At 44.2% G+C, this 16,767-nt stretch overlaps 1 protein-coding gene across 1 annotated transcript in view; it reads left to right on the top strand.

Annotated features, from left to right (window-relative positions):
* The window catches only part of FAM174B (family with sequence similarity 174 member B), a 52,438-nt gene that overhangs the window by 19,243 nt on the left and 16,428 nt on the right, over window positions 1–16,767 (top strand). The window contains exon 2 of the mRNA XM_070762779.1: window positions 12,724–13,297. Coding sequence (XP_070618880.1) covers window positions 12,724–13,297 — 574 coding nt within the window. The remainder of the gene's footprint in view (window positions 1–12,723; window positions 13,298–16,767) is intronic.

Genomic DNA, 16,767 nt, shown 5'->3' with positions numbered 1-16,767 from the left:
CTCTTAGGAATATGGAGAGGTCAACCGTAGATAATCTAAGGGTAAAGTGTTGGGGGTTTGGGGATGACACTATGGAGTCCGGTAATGAGTTCCACGCTTCGACAACTTACTTACTGAAGTCATATTTTTTACAGTCAAGTTTGGAGCGGTTAATATTAAGTTTAAATCTGTTGTGTGCTCTTGTGTTGTTGTGGTTGAAGCTGAAGTAATCGCCGACAGGCAGGACGTTGCAACATATGATCTTGTGGGCAATACTTAGATCTTGTTTAAGGCGTCTTAGTTCTAAACTTTCTAGGCCCAGGATTGAAAGTCTATTCTATTTCGGGTGGAGGAGTGAAGGGCTCTTCTGGTGAAGTATCTTTGGACATTTTCAAGGGTGTTAATGTCTGAGATGCGATATGGGTTCCAAACAGATGAGCTGTATTCGAGGATGGGTCTCTTCTTGCGTGGGCTAATAAACCCTCCCAAAAGGAACGAGACACATCCATTGTCGGGCAGGATGGAAAAAAAAAAGGAAGACACTCCACTTGAATGAAAAGCTCCGTCTCGGAATCCTTTCGCCAGCAGTGGACAAGCCATTAACCAAATAAAAACCCGAACTCCCAGCCATGAATCGGGCATTGTGAGATGCAAGGTATTGCATAGCCTCTCCTGCTATTGTGGCTCCCGGCAAAAGGCAGGAGGGGGGAGAAGGGGTTTAGCACTATTGAGGATATTAACTTTCCTTTGAAAAGCTCTCTCGCTGAGCTCCGTGGACACAAAGCGGGGATGAAAGAGAGCCAAGGGCCTTCATTTCCTCTTTGCTTTGCAGATACAAAAGCCTCCCTTTTTTTTTCAGCAGAAGGCGCTGGAGACGGCCACATTCGGTGATCTCATTTATTTACTTGTCAAAATGCCTGAAGTGTAAAAGTGTGCCAGGGAGCCCTAGCTCAGAAAAGAAAAAGACAGCCTCCCCCCCCACCCCGCCCTGCCCCAGACTGGCAATTGAGTACGGGGAAAATAAAAATCACTATTCCATGTGGATAAATAGGTACCACTGTGGTGGGAAGGCAACTAACTCTCTCCTCCACCTTTCTGACTTTAGCATTTGAGAGGGGCGTGATTGTGTAGAATTGATTGTTTTGAGTAGTGATGGGTTTTTAATTTAGTTTTTAACATTGGATTTGTATTATACTGTATTATGCTACTGTTGTGAGCCTCGGAGAGGGGCGGCATACAAATCTAATAAATTATTATTATTAGGGTCAAACTCAACCCTGATAAGACGGAGTGGCTGTGGGTTTTGCCTCCCAAGGACGATTCCATCTGTCCGTCCATCACCCTGGTGGGGGGAATTACTGACCCCCTCAGAGAGGGTCTGCAACTTGGGCGTCCTCCTCAATCCACAGCTCACATTAGAGAAACATCTTTCAGCTGTGGCGAGGGGGGCGTTTGCCCAGGTTCGCCTGGTGCACCAGTTGCGGCCCTATTTGGACCGGGAGTCACTGCTCACAGTCACTCATGCCCTCATCACCTCGAGGTTTGACTATTGTAACATTCTCTACATGGGGCTACCTCTGAAAAGTGTTCGGAAACTTCAGGTCGTGCAGAATGCAGCTGCGAGAGCAATTATGGGCTTTCCCAAATATGCCCATGTTGCACCAACACAGTCTGCATTGGTTGCCAATCAGTTTCTGGTCACAATTCAAAGGGTTGGTTATGACCTATAAAGCCCTTCATGGCATCGGACCAGAATATCTCCGGGACCGCCTTCTGCCGCACGAATCCCAGCGACCGGTTAGGTCCCACAGAGTTGGCCTTCTCCAGGTCCCATCGACTAAACAATGTCGCTTGGCGGGACCCAGGGGAAGAGCCTTCTCTGTGGACCCACGCAAGCTCAGGATTATGCGTAAAAGAGACCAAGTAAGAACATATTACAGGAAATAAGGGAGGCCACCTGTGTTTGGGTGGGGCTCCAGTAATTAGGGCTGCTGCTATAAATAGCAGCATGTGGTTTTGGCCATTGTGGAAGAATTTCTGTTCGCAGTTCATCAGGGGCTGGACTTTGTTGCTTTTTCATACCTTTGAAACCAAAGCAGAGCAACGTGTGTGTGTGTGTGTCTCACTTCGTTGGAAGAAGAAGGGGTGTGAAGTTTCTCCACAGCTGCTGGCTAAGTACTTAACGACTGCTTAAGGGAAATTGTGCAGACTACCCGGTTGTTTTGGGAAGAGTGCTCTTTGCAATACAAAAAGAGTTCTTAGTTTATTTTGACTTTTGTGATAAAGAACATTGTTTTGAATTTTCAAACGTGTGTGTGTGTGTCTGAAATTGGTACCCTTGAATTTTCGGGAGGCTCCTACCAGAGAGCCCGGCAGAACGCACAGAGGGTTTTTTTTTTTTAACAAGCCGCAGCGACCAGAGGACCGGTGTGGGAGTATGGACCGCCAGTCATCTCTGCCGGTTTGGAAAACGGCAGCAAATTTCCGCTACGGGTTCTAAAGAGCTATTCTGAACCAGCAGCAACCCACCCCTACTCTGTGCATTTTGACATTTAGTGGTCTTTCAAAGCCAGAAACAGAGAAAAATAAAACCTGGAACTTGACCGCTTTCCCGAGTTTAAATGTAAATTAAATTATAACACATCATGTTTTTGTGCTGCTCCTGCTCCTATTTGTGGCATGGCATGGCATTAAAGGGAAGAGCAATCTTGCCTATGAAAATATTGCACATTTCTGTCTGCTAAACCCAGACTCACGACCACAGATTACAGCTGACATAATCATAACCCAGGTCACTGATTTAGATAATACAATGGTACCTCGTGATACGAACCCCTCATGATACGAACATTTTGAGATACGAACCCGGGGTTCAGAAATCTTTTGCCTCTTCTTAAGAACTTTTTTCGTCTTACGAACCCACTGCAGATCGCAAAATGGCGCTCCACCGGCCACTGCCGCCCGGCTGTCACCTTTTAAAACAGACGGGGGGGTTTCTCGGCGTTCTCCCGAACCCGAACTTTTCGGGTTTGGGAGGCCGCCGAGAAGCGCCACCGCCCGCCTGTCACCTTATGAAACAGCCGGGCACTTCTCGGTGGCCTGCGGAACCCGAACCTGAACCTGAACTTTTGGGTTCGGCGTTCGGGAGAACGCCGAGAAACCCCCTGGCTGTTTCAGAAGGTGACAGGTGGGCGGTGGCGTTTCTCTGTGGCCTCCCGAACCCGAACCTGAAAAGTTTGGGTTCGGGAGAACGCCGAGAAGCCCCCCCGGCTGTTTTAAAAGGTGACAGCCAGGCGGTGGTGCCCAGCGGAGCGCCATTTTGCTATTTACCCCCCTTGCACGCATTAATCGCTTTTACATTGTTTCCTATGGGAAACATTGTTTCATCTTACGAACTTTTTGCCTTACGAACCTCCTTCCGGAACCATTTAAGTTCGTAAGATGAGGTATTACTGTATTTAAAACCAGGTTTGGGAGTGAAAATGCTTGGAAGCTCAGAGAAAATACTATTTCCCCCCTTTTCAGCTGAGATTTTATTTTAGTTTTCATATTTTATTCATCTGTCACTTTTTAAAAATACATCCCTGAATTACATATTGTTTCTTGAGGGCAACTTCACTTGCATTAAGGTTCTATTTCAACAATAGCCACAGGAGGGACTAAAAGAAGAACTCCCGGAAACTGAGAAATTTCTTGACAGTGGAAACAATTTACCATAGTACTGTAGCAGTAGTAACACTACAGGAGAAACAATAAAAGACTGAGAAGTTAAGGTAAAGCTGTTAATTTGTTATAATAATCTGATATTAATTGGTGGGGTACCGCATGACAAAAATATATTTTTTTTCAGTAGAGGTAGCACTAGGGAAAGAATGCATACCTGTAATATGGTAGTCAGTTGGCATCTTTAAACATACAGAATGATGCACATAGAACGATGTACATAAATAAATAAATAAATAAATAATAAAAATAATTAATTAATACATAAATAGATAAATAAATAAATAAATAAATAAATAATTTTGGGATGTGGCACTATTAGATTAAAAGTGGGGAAGAAAAATCCATTCTGCCAACTATGATTTGAGTAAGGAGGAGAAGCACTCAAAGAGGAAGTAAAAACAGGGAGGAAGAGGAAGCAGGAAGTTAGAGAATAGAAGAGAGGAGAGAGAAGAGTGTTGGTTATGACCTATAAAGCCCTTCATGGCACCGGACAAGATTATCTCAGGGACCGCCTTTTGCTGCATGAATTCCAGTGACCAGTTAGGTCCCACAGAGTGGGTCTTCTCCGGGTTCCGTCAACTAAACAATGTCGCTTGGCGGGACCCAGGGGAAGAGCCTTCTCTGTGGCGGCCCCGGCTCTCTGGAACCAACTCCCCCCAGAGATTAGAATTGCCCCCACCCGCCTTGCCTTTCGTAAGCTTCTTAAAACCCACCTCTGCTGCCAGGCATGGGGGGACTGAGATACTCCTTCCCCCTAGGCCTTTACAATTTTATGCATGGTATGTCTGTATGTATGTTTGGTTTAAATAAATAAATAAATAAACAAACAAACAAATAAATAAATAAGAGGCAGAAGAAAGCAGAAGAGGGAGAGAAGATGGATGGAGGGAAGAAGAGGAGGAGAGAAGGAGTTAGAAAGTAGGAAGAGGAGAGAAAGATAGAGGTGGGGACTGCAAAAGACAGACTGAAGAAATGGAATGGAAAATTGGTGCAAAGCAGGATATTGATTTATGATTGATTGATTGATTGGTTTAAAATGTATGCACCATATTTTTTAGAGTATAAGATGCACCGGAATATAAAACACAGCTTAGTTTTTGGAGAGGAAAATAGGGAAAAGAATCTGCTTACCAGGTGTTCACCTGGCTAGCGTCCTTAGTCTGGTCAGTTTCAGCACATTATTTTATCCCCTAGTTAAGGGCTTAAAAAAAATTATTCTGAGAGAGTAACAATGAAAGAGCTTGCAAGCCAGTAAGAGCTGGGAACATCATTAGAACCTGGAAAGAAACAGTCCGTGCAAGTAGAGCTATGGGGAAAAAAGACCCTGCAAAGACTTGGAAAACATTCTTCTTTGCAGAGAGTAACAATGAAATAGCTTGCAAGTGGGTAAGAGCTGGCAACATTGTTAGCACCTGGTTAGGGCTGGAAAGAAACATTTGGAGCAAGTAAAACAATGGAAAAACCCCCTACAAAGACAGGGTTTGGAAAACATTTCTAGCAGAGAGTAACAATGAAAGAGTGTCAACCTCACTATGGTTCTACATTTCTACTATGCTTCGGTTGCCATGAGAAACGGGGGGTGGGGTTTTGGATATTATTTTATTTTATTTTATTTTATTTTATTTTATTTTATTTTATTTTATTTTATTTTATTTTATTTTATTTTATTTTATTTTATTTTATTTTATTTTATTTTATTTTATTTTATTTTATTTTATTTTATTTTATTTTATGTATGTATTTATTTATTTATCTATCTATTTATTTATTTATTTATTGGATTTGTATGCCGCCCCTCTCTGCAGACTCGGGGCGGCTAACAACAATGATAAAAAACAACATGTAACAATCCAATTTAATAAAACAACTAAAAACCCTTATTATAAAGACCAAACATACACACAAACATACCATACATAACTTGTAATGGCCTAGGGGAAGGAATATCCTAACTCCATGCCTGGCGACAAAGGTGGGTCTTGAGTAATTTGCGAAAGACAAGGAGGGTGGCGGCCATTCTAATCTCTGGGGGGGAGTTGATTCCAGAGGGCCGGGGCCGCCACAGAGAAGGCTCTTCCCCTAGGGCCCGCCAAATGACATTGTTTGGTCGACGGGACCCGGAGAAGGCCAACTCTGTGGGACCTTATCGGCCGCTGGGATTCATGTGGTAGAAGGCGGTTCCGGATGTATTCTGGCCCAATGCCATGTAGGGCTTTAAAGGTCATTACCAACACTTTGAATTGTGACCGGAAACTGATCGGCAGCCAGTGCAGGCCGCGGAGTGTTGCAGAAACGTGGGCGAATCTAGGAAGCCCCACGATGGCTCTCGCGGCCGCATATTGGGGGGGGGGGGAAGAGTGCAGGAGTCCCTGTTAAGTTTTGTTTTCCTAACGTAGAGTGGGATAGCTTTCGTTTTCCAGGAAAGCAGGTGACCAGGAGGAGACTGTTAGAAGCTGTATTCCATCAGTGTGACGTGGCATTGAAGATGTGTCCACCTGGCGGTTATGGACATTAGGGATTGGCTATTCTCCAAGAGGGGTGGGTGGGTCAAATGGGGATTTTGATATATGCTGGTATCGCACCTTTTTTCTCAGTCTTTGCTTCACTTCCGTTGCTTTTAGTTCTGATTTATGATAAAATTCACTTTTGAAGTTAAAATGGACTCTGAGTTTTATTTTTCTTAAATTCTGATTGAAGCAGTTGACAATGAGCTTGGGTACATTAATAGCACCTGGTTAGGGCTGGGGAAAAACTTAGTCAGAGCAAGTTAGAGTAATGAAACAAACCCTGCAAAGACTTAGGGCTTGGAAAACATTCCTCACAGAGAGAAACAATAAAAGAGCCTGCAAAGTAAGAGCTGGGAAGATTGTAAGCAGCTAGTTAGGGCTGGAAAAAAAAGCTACATTCAGAATATAAGACACACCCTAATTATCAGCCTGTTTTAGGGAGGAAAAAGGTGCATCTTATACAGCAGTGTTTTTCAACCAGTGTGCCGCGAGACATGATCAGGTGTGCCGCGAAGAAGGAAGCTCAGGTTCCGGTCTCACAACGTTTTGTTGAGAGAGTGAGAGTGAGAAAGAGAGAGAGAAAGAAAGAGAGAAAGAGAGAGAAAGAAAGCAAGAGAGAGAGAAAGAGAGTGAGAGAGAGAGAAAGCAAGAGGGAGAAAGAAAAGAGAGAAAGAGAGAGAAAGCAAGAGTGAGAGAGAAAGAAGGCAAGAGAGAGAGAAAGAGAGAGAAAGAAGGCAAGAGAGAGAGAGAAAAGGAGAGGAAGGGAGAGAGAGAGAGAGAGAGAAATGAGCAAAAAGGGGAGGAAAAAAAGAGAAATGAGAAAATGATTGAGACAGAGAATGAGAGGAAAGAGAGAGAAACAAAAGAGAGAGAGAAGTGACTCTTGATTTAAAGCATATGATAAAAAGCACCCAAAGAATAAGAGAGAAAAAAACCCAGCCCTCACCTGTTTTTGGAAATGGTTCAAGAGTGTGTATACACACACACACACACACACACACAAGGGTGGGGAGGAGACAGGGATGGGAAAAGAGAGGAGAGTGTCTTAGGGTGTCACTTTGTTTCATTTTGGTTGGTAGTGTGCCCCAGGATTTTGTAAATGTAAAAAATGTGCCGTGGCTCAAAAAAGGTTGAAAATCACTGTTATACAGATTGTTGGGGGCAAGAGGCTAGCACTGTAAAACTGCTTAGTGAAGGCTGTAAAGCCCCGTGAAGCAGTATACAGTGGTACCTCGACATACGAGTTTAATTCGTTCCAGACCCGAGCTCGTAAGTCGATCAACTCACATCTCGAACGAATGCTTTAGACTTTGTTTTTTGCGCCGAGATAACTGGAAGCAAGGAGATTCTTGCGCCACCTAGTGGAAGCTCGGCTCGCATCCTGAATTTGAACTCGGGTGTCGAACAGAAATTTCGCTCGCGTCGCGGCTCGTAACTTGGAATACTCGCATGTGGAGCAGCTCGTATCTAGAGGTACCACTGTATAAGTCTAAACACTATTGTTATTATTCCCAGTGGTTCTTCTTTAGTCATCGTTCGAAATAACCCAACACTAAAAACCCAGAAGGGTTTTGTCACTCATGCCTGAAACACCAACCCATGGAGAACAGAGAAGAAAAAAACCCACCCTGACAAATTATGTGTGTCACATTGTTCTTTATTAGGACTGGAAGCCAAGTTGTCAGACTGGTTCTCCTGCTTTCCGCTTTCCAATTTCAACAAAAGATGCATGAGGTCCCTGCAGGGACTGATCTTGCCCTCAAGGTCTGTAAGGGATACAATAGCATACTGGTTGCACATGGTCGTGGCAGCCAAAAAACGGAGCTCCAGAGCCCATTTTTGCTGGCAGAAGCAGTGCAGGCTTCACTACTTCTAGGTTGGACTAAAAGACATCCAGGGTCCCTTCCAGCCCTTTTATTCTGGGATCTATGGATTCATTTTCTCCCCTTTCCAGTCTTCCAGGTTGATTGTAAAATGATTATCCCAAGAGGAATAGGGACCGTGTCAGAGATCAAAGGATTTGGCTTCAACTTCATGTATTATTCAAAGCCAACCAGCTGTGATTGAGCCAACAAAGGTTGGTTTGGCTATTTCCTCCCCTGGCATCAAGTGAGGCTCCTGGGTTCTGTTGGGGTGCTTTGCTGTCCTCTGAAATATTTAATTCTGCCACCGTTCCTGCCTTGCTTTAACAAATGGCATCCATGCGCCTGTCTCAGCTTCTTGGATTGCAGTGTCCCAGGGTCACATCATCTGCTTAGCGACCTTCTGACAAGCAAAGTTAATGGGGAAGCCAGATTGACTCAACAACTGGGTTACTAACTTAACAACTGCAGGGATTCACGTAACAGCTGTGGCGAGAGATAAAATCCTAAGATAAAATACAGGAAATAGTATAAAGGCAGACTAGATGGACCATGAGGTCTTTTTTTGCCGTCAATCTTCTATGTTTCTAAGAAATATCATAAAATGGGGCAAAACTCACTGAAATGCCTCTCTTAGCATCAGAAATTTTGAGCTCAATTGTGGTCATAAGTTGATGAACTCAATCTGTATAGTCTGGAGGACAGAAGGAAAAGGGGGGACATGATCGAAACATTTAAATATGTTAAAGGGTTAAATAAGGTTCAGGAGGGAAGTGTTTTTAATAGGAAAGTGAACACAAGAACAAGGGGACACAATCTGAAGTTAGTTGGGGGAAAGATCAAAAGCAACGTGAGAAAATATTATTTCACTGAAAGAGTAGTAGATCCTTGGAACAAACTTCCAGCAGACGTGGTTGGTAAATCCACAGTAACTGAATTTAAACATTCCTGGGATAAACATATATCCATCCTAAGATAAAATACTGTACAGGAAATAGTATAAGGGCAGACTAGATGGACCATGAGGTCTTTTTCTGCCGTCAGTCTTCTATGTTTCTATGTTTCTATTATTTTATTTAATTTCATTATTATATTTTATTTTTTTAGTTTTTTTGGTTTTTAGGTTTTTCATCTATTTATTGATTTTATTTATTTAATTCAGTTTTTTACTCCTGGCAACTGCCTGGCCTACTCCTTGCAGCTTCTTCACATATTTTTTGGGGGGGAAGTGGTTTGCCATTTCCTGCTTCCAAGGGCTGAGAGAGAATGACTGGCCCATTGTCACCCAGTCGGCTTTCATGTCTAAGGCAGGACTAGAACTCATGGACTTGGTTTCAATGGCAAACCACTCCTGGGACATCTTGCCAAGAAAAATGCAACTACTTGTCTGGGAATTGGACCTAATTGGATGAAAGAAAAATAACGAAGTCCTCCTTTAGAAGTCAAGCTGTTAGTGATTATACAGTACTATTTGACATGGTGTATTGCATGTAAGCAAATTATAGAAACATAGAAGACTGACGGCAGAAAAAGTCCTCATGGTCCATCTAGTCTGCCCTTATACTATTTCCTGTATTTTATCTTAGGATGGATAGATGTTTACCCCAGGCATGTTTAAATTCAGTTACTGTGGATTTACCAACCACGTCTGCTGGAAGTTTGTTCCAAGGATCTACTACTCTTTCAGTGAAATAATATTTTCTCACGTTGCTTTTGATCTTTCCCCCAACTAACCTCAGATTGTGTCCCCTTGTTCTTGTGTTCACTTTCCTATTAACAACACTTCCCTCCTGAAACTTATTTAACCCTTTCACATATTTAAATGTTTCGATCATGTCCCCCCTTTTCCTTCTGTCCTCCAGACTATACAGATTGAGTTCATGAAGTCTTTCCTGGTACGTTTTATGCTTAAGACCTTCCACCATTCTTGTAGCCCGTCTTTGGACACCGTTCAATTTTGTCAATATCTTTTTGAAGGCGAGGTCTCCAGAACTGAACACAGTATTCCAAATGGGGTCTCACCAGCGCTCTATATAAGGGGATCACAATCTCCCTCTTCCTGCTTGTTATACCTCTAGCTATTCAGCCAAGCATCCTATTTGCTTTTCCTACCACCCGACCACACTGCTCACCCATTTTGAGACTGTCAGAAATCACTACCCCTAAATAGAAACATAAATCCTTCTCTTCTGAAGTTTTTGCTAATACAGAACTGCCAATGCAATACTCAGATTGAGGATTCCTTTTCCCCAAGTGCATTATTTTACATTTGGAAACATTAAACTGCAGTTTCCATTGCTTTGACCATTTATCTAGTAAAGCTAAACAATTTACCATATTACAGACCCCTCCAGGAATATCAACCCTATTGCACACTTTAGAGTCATCGGGAAATAGGCAAACCTTCCCTACCAAACCTTCCCCTATGTCACTCACAAACATATTAAAAACAATAGGACCCAGAACAGACCCTTGTGGCACACCGCTTGTAACCTGTCTCTGCTCAGAATACTCGCCATTAACAATAACTCTCTGATGTCTATGCTTCTGGCAACTGCCTGGTTTCTTGCTTAAATTTAGTTAAATTAAGTTAAAAAAAACCCTCATCCTTTAAAAATTATTATTATTACCCCTACAACTTTGGTATTTTAATTCTGGCTAGCTTTGTTCTATTCACCTTTGTTTCTCTCATTAAAGTGCGTGTATGCATAAAATAAGAACACAATGAAGATTTTAATATTAAGTACGTAATTAGCTTTAGACCTAAACCTACTTTATATGACAAATACTTTGAGACAAGTTACCATGTTTTATTCCCTTAAACGTCCTACTCAACTGACATAATTTTAATATGTGGAATATTGAAATCCCAAACTGTAATTAATCATTAATGGGATGTCTTTCCCCTCCTCTTATTTTTCAATACTCTTTTCCAGATACCAGAATGTCAATAATCCTTTCTTTGCAGAGCTGCTGATCTACAGAGGAATAACTGAGTCTGTCATTTGCACCTCTATAACTGTCTGGTTTGGTTCTCCAACCCAACAAGACTGACACAGACTTCAGTGGAGAATCAGAACTGCAGAAAAAACAATGGCTGCCAACCTGCCTTCCATTGAGGACCTGTATACTGCAGGAGTCAAAAAGAGGGCAGGGAAAATATTGACTGACCCCTCACATCCTGGACACAAACTGTTTCAACTCCTACCCTCAAAACGTCCCTACAGAGCACTGCACACCAAGACAACTAGACACAAGAACAGTTTCCCACTGAACGCCACCACTCTGCTAAACAAATAATTCCCTCAACACTGTCAAACTATTTACTAAGTCTGTACTACTATTTCTACTAGTTTTTTCTCATCATTCCTATCACCCATTTCCTCCCACTTATGACTGTATGACTGTAACTTGTTGCTTGTAGCCTTAAGATTTTTATTAATATTCATTGTTTCTTCATGAACTCAATCTGTATAGTCTGGAGGACAGAAGGAAAAGGGGGGACATGATTGAAAATAAGGTTCAGTAGGGAAGTGTTTTTAATAGGAAAGTGAACACAAGAACAAGGGGACACAATCTGAAGTTAGTTGGGGGAAAGATCAAAGGCAACATGAGAAAATATTATTTTACTGAAATAGTAGTAGATCCTTGGAACAAACTTCCAGCAGACGTGGTTGGTAAATCCACAGTAACTGAATTTAAACATGCCTGGGATAAACATATATCCATTGTAAGATAAAATACAGAAAATAGTATAAGGGCAGACTAGATGGACCATGAGGTCTTTTTCTGCCGTCAGTCTTCTATGTTTCTATGTTTCATTGCTTATTTGACCCCTGACAATAATTAAGTGTTGTACCACATGATTCTTGACAAATGTCTCTTTTTCTTTTATGTACGCTGAGAGCATCTGCACCAAACACAAATTCCTTGTGGGTCCAATCACACTTGGCCAATAAAGAATCCTATTCTATTCTTATCGAAACATCACTGTCCTGAAATAATACAACGTTTCACAGCCAATAGCAACATAATAAAAAGGAAGCAAAAGAAAAAAACTGTAAAATAATAAACAATGTTTGGTTTTAGGTCTCGGGGTAATCAGTTCTGTTATGGCTTGTAAATCAGGGCTTGCGGCAAGGACAAACTTGTGTCAACCAAAAAAACACACTTAAGCAAGGCCAAGCCTGGCTATTCAGCAATTTCCCTGGGAACCTAATTAGGAATCTCAGAAAAAGATGGAAAGAGGGGGAAAATTTTTATTATTATTTATTCATTCATTCATTCATTCATTCATTCATTCATTCATTCATTCATTCATTCATTCATTCATTCATTCATTTATACATGATTTGATTTGATTTGTATGCCGCCCCTCTCCGTAGACTCTGGGCGGCATACAAAATCCCTGTTCTTGGTAAGGTTCGTATGGTTCCCATGGGTCCACGAAGCTCAACGGGCGGCTCCTGGGTGGTCAATGACCTTGTTTTCTTGCCGACGTTTTATTACCCACACTAGGTAACTATACCCACCCCAAGTAACTATACCCACCCCAAGTAACACCATCAGCGCACCTGCAAGAAAGCACCCAAGCCCGGAGAGCGCTAAGGAGCGCACAGAACCCCCGAGCTACCCCTCCTCCTTTTAAGGGAAGCGCCAAGGCTTTTCCGCCCTTGCTAGGCGCTCGGTTCGGAGCAGCTGTCACCGCCAGGCTCCGGGCCAGCTGTTGCCTTCCCTCCCGTTCCCTTCCCTTCCCTTCCCCACCTCGGCCAGCTCAGCTCCTCCCCCGCCGCTCGCTGGGCTGATCCGGCTGGGAGCGCAGAGAGCCGAAGCGAGCGGGGAGCGCCGGCTGGGCAGGTGGCCGAGGAAGGAGCCTCTCCGCCCCGTTGCGCGCTCGCCAGGCACCGCCGCCGTCGCCACCACCACCACCACCATGCGCCCGGCGGAGCGCGCCTGCCTCCTGCTCGCCGTCCTGCCCGCCGCCTTGCTGGCCCTGGCCCCGGCCCCGGCGCTCGATGGCAAGGACGACCGGAAAATCTCCTCCACCGCCGCCTCAACGACGCCTCCGCCGCCTCCCACGGCCGGGAACCACAGCGGCGGCGCTGCTCAGCGCAACCCGGTGCTGGCGATGCTGCGCGATTTGCCGGCGCTCAAGGCCGCGGTCGTCGGAGCCTGCGCGGCCAGCGCTTGTCTGATGGCCTGCCTGCTGTTCCGCGTCCTCAGGTGCGCCCAGGGTCCCCCTGCCCGACAAGCCAGACGGGGGTTGGAAAGGTGGGGCGTCCCCGTGGATGTGAGTGCTAGTGGAGACGGGCGCACCTGCGTGTCCGCGCGCACCTGCGTGTCCGCGCGCGATTTCGCTCCCTGCCCAGGTGCAGGAGCAGAATTGCGCTGGATTCCACTAACAATCAGAGAACACGTCCCCGTTCCACTTTAGCAGCCCACCTCTGCCACCAACCCTTCGCTCCTAAAACCCCCTAAAGCAGTGATGGTGAACCTGTGGCACAACTGCCAAAGGTGGCACACGTAGCCATATCTGCTGGCACATGAGCTGTTGCCCTAACTCATCTCCAACATGCGCGTGTGTGCCAGCCAGCTGATTCTTGGCTCTGGGAGGGCGTTTCTGGCTTCCAAAGAATATCAGGGTGGTTGGGGGGAGGTTGTTTTTACCCTCCCCTGGCTCCAGGGAAGCCTTTTAGAGGTAAAACACGATGCTACTGGGCCCACCAGAAGTTGGGAAGCTGGCTGTTTCCGGCCTCTGGGAGGCGAGGGATGCTGTTTTCGCCCCTCCCCAGGCATTGAATTATGGGTATGGGCACTAACGTATATATCATAGCACGCACCCACACTCACCCGAGGTGGGTCGTTTGGTGGGACCCAGGGGAAGAGCCTTCTCTGTGGTGGCCCCGACCCTCTGGAACCAACTCCCCCCAGAGATCAGAATTGCCCCCACCCTCCTTGCCTTTCGTAAGCTCCTTAAAACCCACCTCTGTCGTCAGGCATGGGGGAATTGAGATATTCCTTTGCCCCCAGGCCTATACAATTTGTGCATGGTATGTTTGGTTTTTTTAATAAGGGTTTTTAGTTATTTTAAATATTCGATTTGTCATATGCTGTTTTATTGTTGTTGTTAGCCGCCCCGAGTCTACGGAGAGGGGCGGCATACAAATCAAATCAAATCAAATCAAATCAAATCAAATCAAATCAAATCAAATCAAATCAAATCAAATCAAATCAAATCAAATCAAATCAAATCAAATCAAATCAAATCAAATCAAATCAAATCAAATCAAATCAAATCAAATCAAATCAAATCAAATCAAATCAAATCAAATCAAATCAAATCAAATCAAATCAAATCAAATCAAATCAAATCAAATCAGGAAGGCTCACCATCATAGCCCTAAAGCAGCCCACCATCTTTCCCTCCCACAGCCCTCTACCCGACCGGCTCCTTGGGTAGCTTTTGTGCTTGAAGGGAAGGTGTTCTTCTCTGCTGCTTCGGATGTGGGGCTGGTGGTGGGTGGGTTTAAAAGCGCTGTCCACCTCTTACCTTCCTAAACCCCATCACAGTCTAACAAGGTAGGCGAGGAGAAGTGATGGGCTCCTACTGGTAAGGTCAGGTAAGCAGAACCGGGATAAAAAATTTAGCCAGGTAAGCAGAATGGGTAGAAAAATTTTGGCCAGGTCCGCAGAACCTGTAGAAAAGTTTTGATTTTTTTTTCTTTTTTTCCCTTTTGGGCTCTGGGTATGTTTTTCCTATCGCAGTAAATTAGGTTGAATGTGTATAATTTTAGAACAGCTGTGTGTGCGTGCATGTGTGTGTACATACGCATACAGTTTATGTAGTAGATAATGTATATTTTTGTGTGCCTCTGTGTAATATGTAATAATAATAATAATAATAATAATAATAATAATAATAATAATAATAATAATAATAATAATAAATTAGATGTGTACGCTGCTCCTCTCCGAGAACTCGGGGCAGCTCACAACAATGTATGTAGACATATGGCATCTATACCTGTACATAGAATTAAAGTGTATTTTTTCAGTAATAGTAAATAGAGAGGGAAATTGTATCTCTTTGAGGCGAGGAGAGGCCAGGCACCCTAACCCAAACCCTTGATGTGAATGACGTCAAGTTGGCCACCTTTTAGCCGGTCACATGACACTTTAAGCCACCCTTGATTCACATGATTGTCAAGCTATTCCCACCTGGTCACATGGCCGGCAAGCCACACCCACAAAATAAGCCACATCCACGGTATAGTAAATTTTTTTGCAACCCTTCACTTTCCAGGAGGTCCTCACTTGAGACTTTCAAGAAGAAATTGGGCTGCCGTTTGTTAGAAATGGTGTAGGGGGTGATGGGCTGCACTTGGTACAGGTGGGATAGACCAGTGATTTTCAACATTTTTTGAGCTGCGGCACATTTTTTACATTTATAAAACATTGAGGGGGGGGGGGGGGGCGCTAAAAAAAGTTTGGACAAAAAATTTCTCTCTCTCTTCGCTCTATTTCTTTCTCCCTCCCTCTTTCTCTCCCTTCCTTCTTCTTTCTTTCTCTCTCTCTCTCCATCCCTCTTTCTTTCTCTTCCTTCCTTCCTCTCTTTTTTGCTCTCTCTCTCCCACCCTATGTCCCTCTATGTCTTTCTCTCTCTCTTTCTCTTGTTCTCTTTCTCTCTCTCTCGCTCTTTCTCTCCCTTGCTTTCTCTCTCTCTCTATCTTGCTTTCCTTCTCTCTTGCTTTGTCTCTTGCTTTCTTTCTGTCTTTCTTTCTCTCTCTCTTGGTTTCTTTCTCTCTGAGCTTCGCGGCACACCTGACCATGTCTCGCGGCACAGTAGTGTGCCACGGCACACTGGTTGAAAAACACTGGGATAGACAATCCATTAGAAAAAATGGAGATGCATGTGCAACTCCGCATGCCCGGCACGGGCATGCGCAGGCACGATTTTGCTTCTGTGCATGTGGCCAAAGCAAAATGGTGTGCGATTTTGCCGATTTTTCACTTCTGCGCATACGCATGAAGCGAAATCTCACGCAGTTTCGGCAAATTTCACCAACGTTTTTCTTCTGCTTCTGTGCCCGAAGAGAAATCTCACACAATTTCTACAATTCTCATCAATTTTTTGCTTCTGCGTATGCACCCAAAACAAAATTTCAAACAATTTTGCCATTTTTTGCCAATCTTTCTCTTCTGCGCATGCGCCTGAAGTGAAATCTCTTGGGATTTTAGTGATTTTTGCCAATTTTTGGCTTCTGCGCATGCACAGAAGCAAAAATGTCGATGAAAATCACCAAAATCGTGAGAGATTTCACTTCGTCCGCATGCGCAGAAGCGAAATCTCCCGATGGGGGCGCACATGTGGGGGGCGCACACCCCGCACGCTCATGCCGGCCCCGGGAAGCACCGAGGAGGTGTACCAGTAGCGGGCGACAGCAACCCTTCACTGCGTGTGGGACAGTGATAGCGAACCATTTTTTTCCCTTTTGGCACCCGAGGAAAAAAAGGTTCACCATCACTGCCATACCATATACAGTGATACCTCATCTTACAAACGCCTCGTCATACAAACTTTTCGAGATACAAACCCGGGAATTAAGATTTTTTTGCCTCTTCTTACAAACTATTTTCACCTTACAAACCCACCGCCGCGGCTGGGATGCCCCGCCTCTGGACTTCCGTTGCCA

Source organism: Erythrolamprus reginae, chromosome 10, assembly GCF_031021105.1.
Source record: "Erythrolamprus reginae isolate rEryReg1 chromosome 10, rEryReg1.hap1, whole genome shotgun sequence".
Taxonomy (NCBI): Eukaryota; Metazoa; Chordata; class Lepidosauria; order Squamata; family Dipsadidae; genus Erythrolamprus; species Erythrolamprus reginae.
This window is presented reverse-complemented; position numbering and strand designations above follow the sequence as displayed.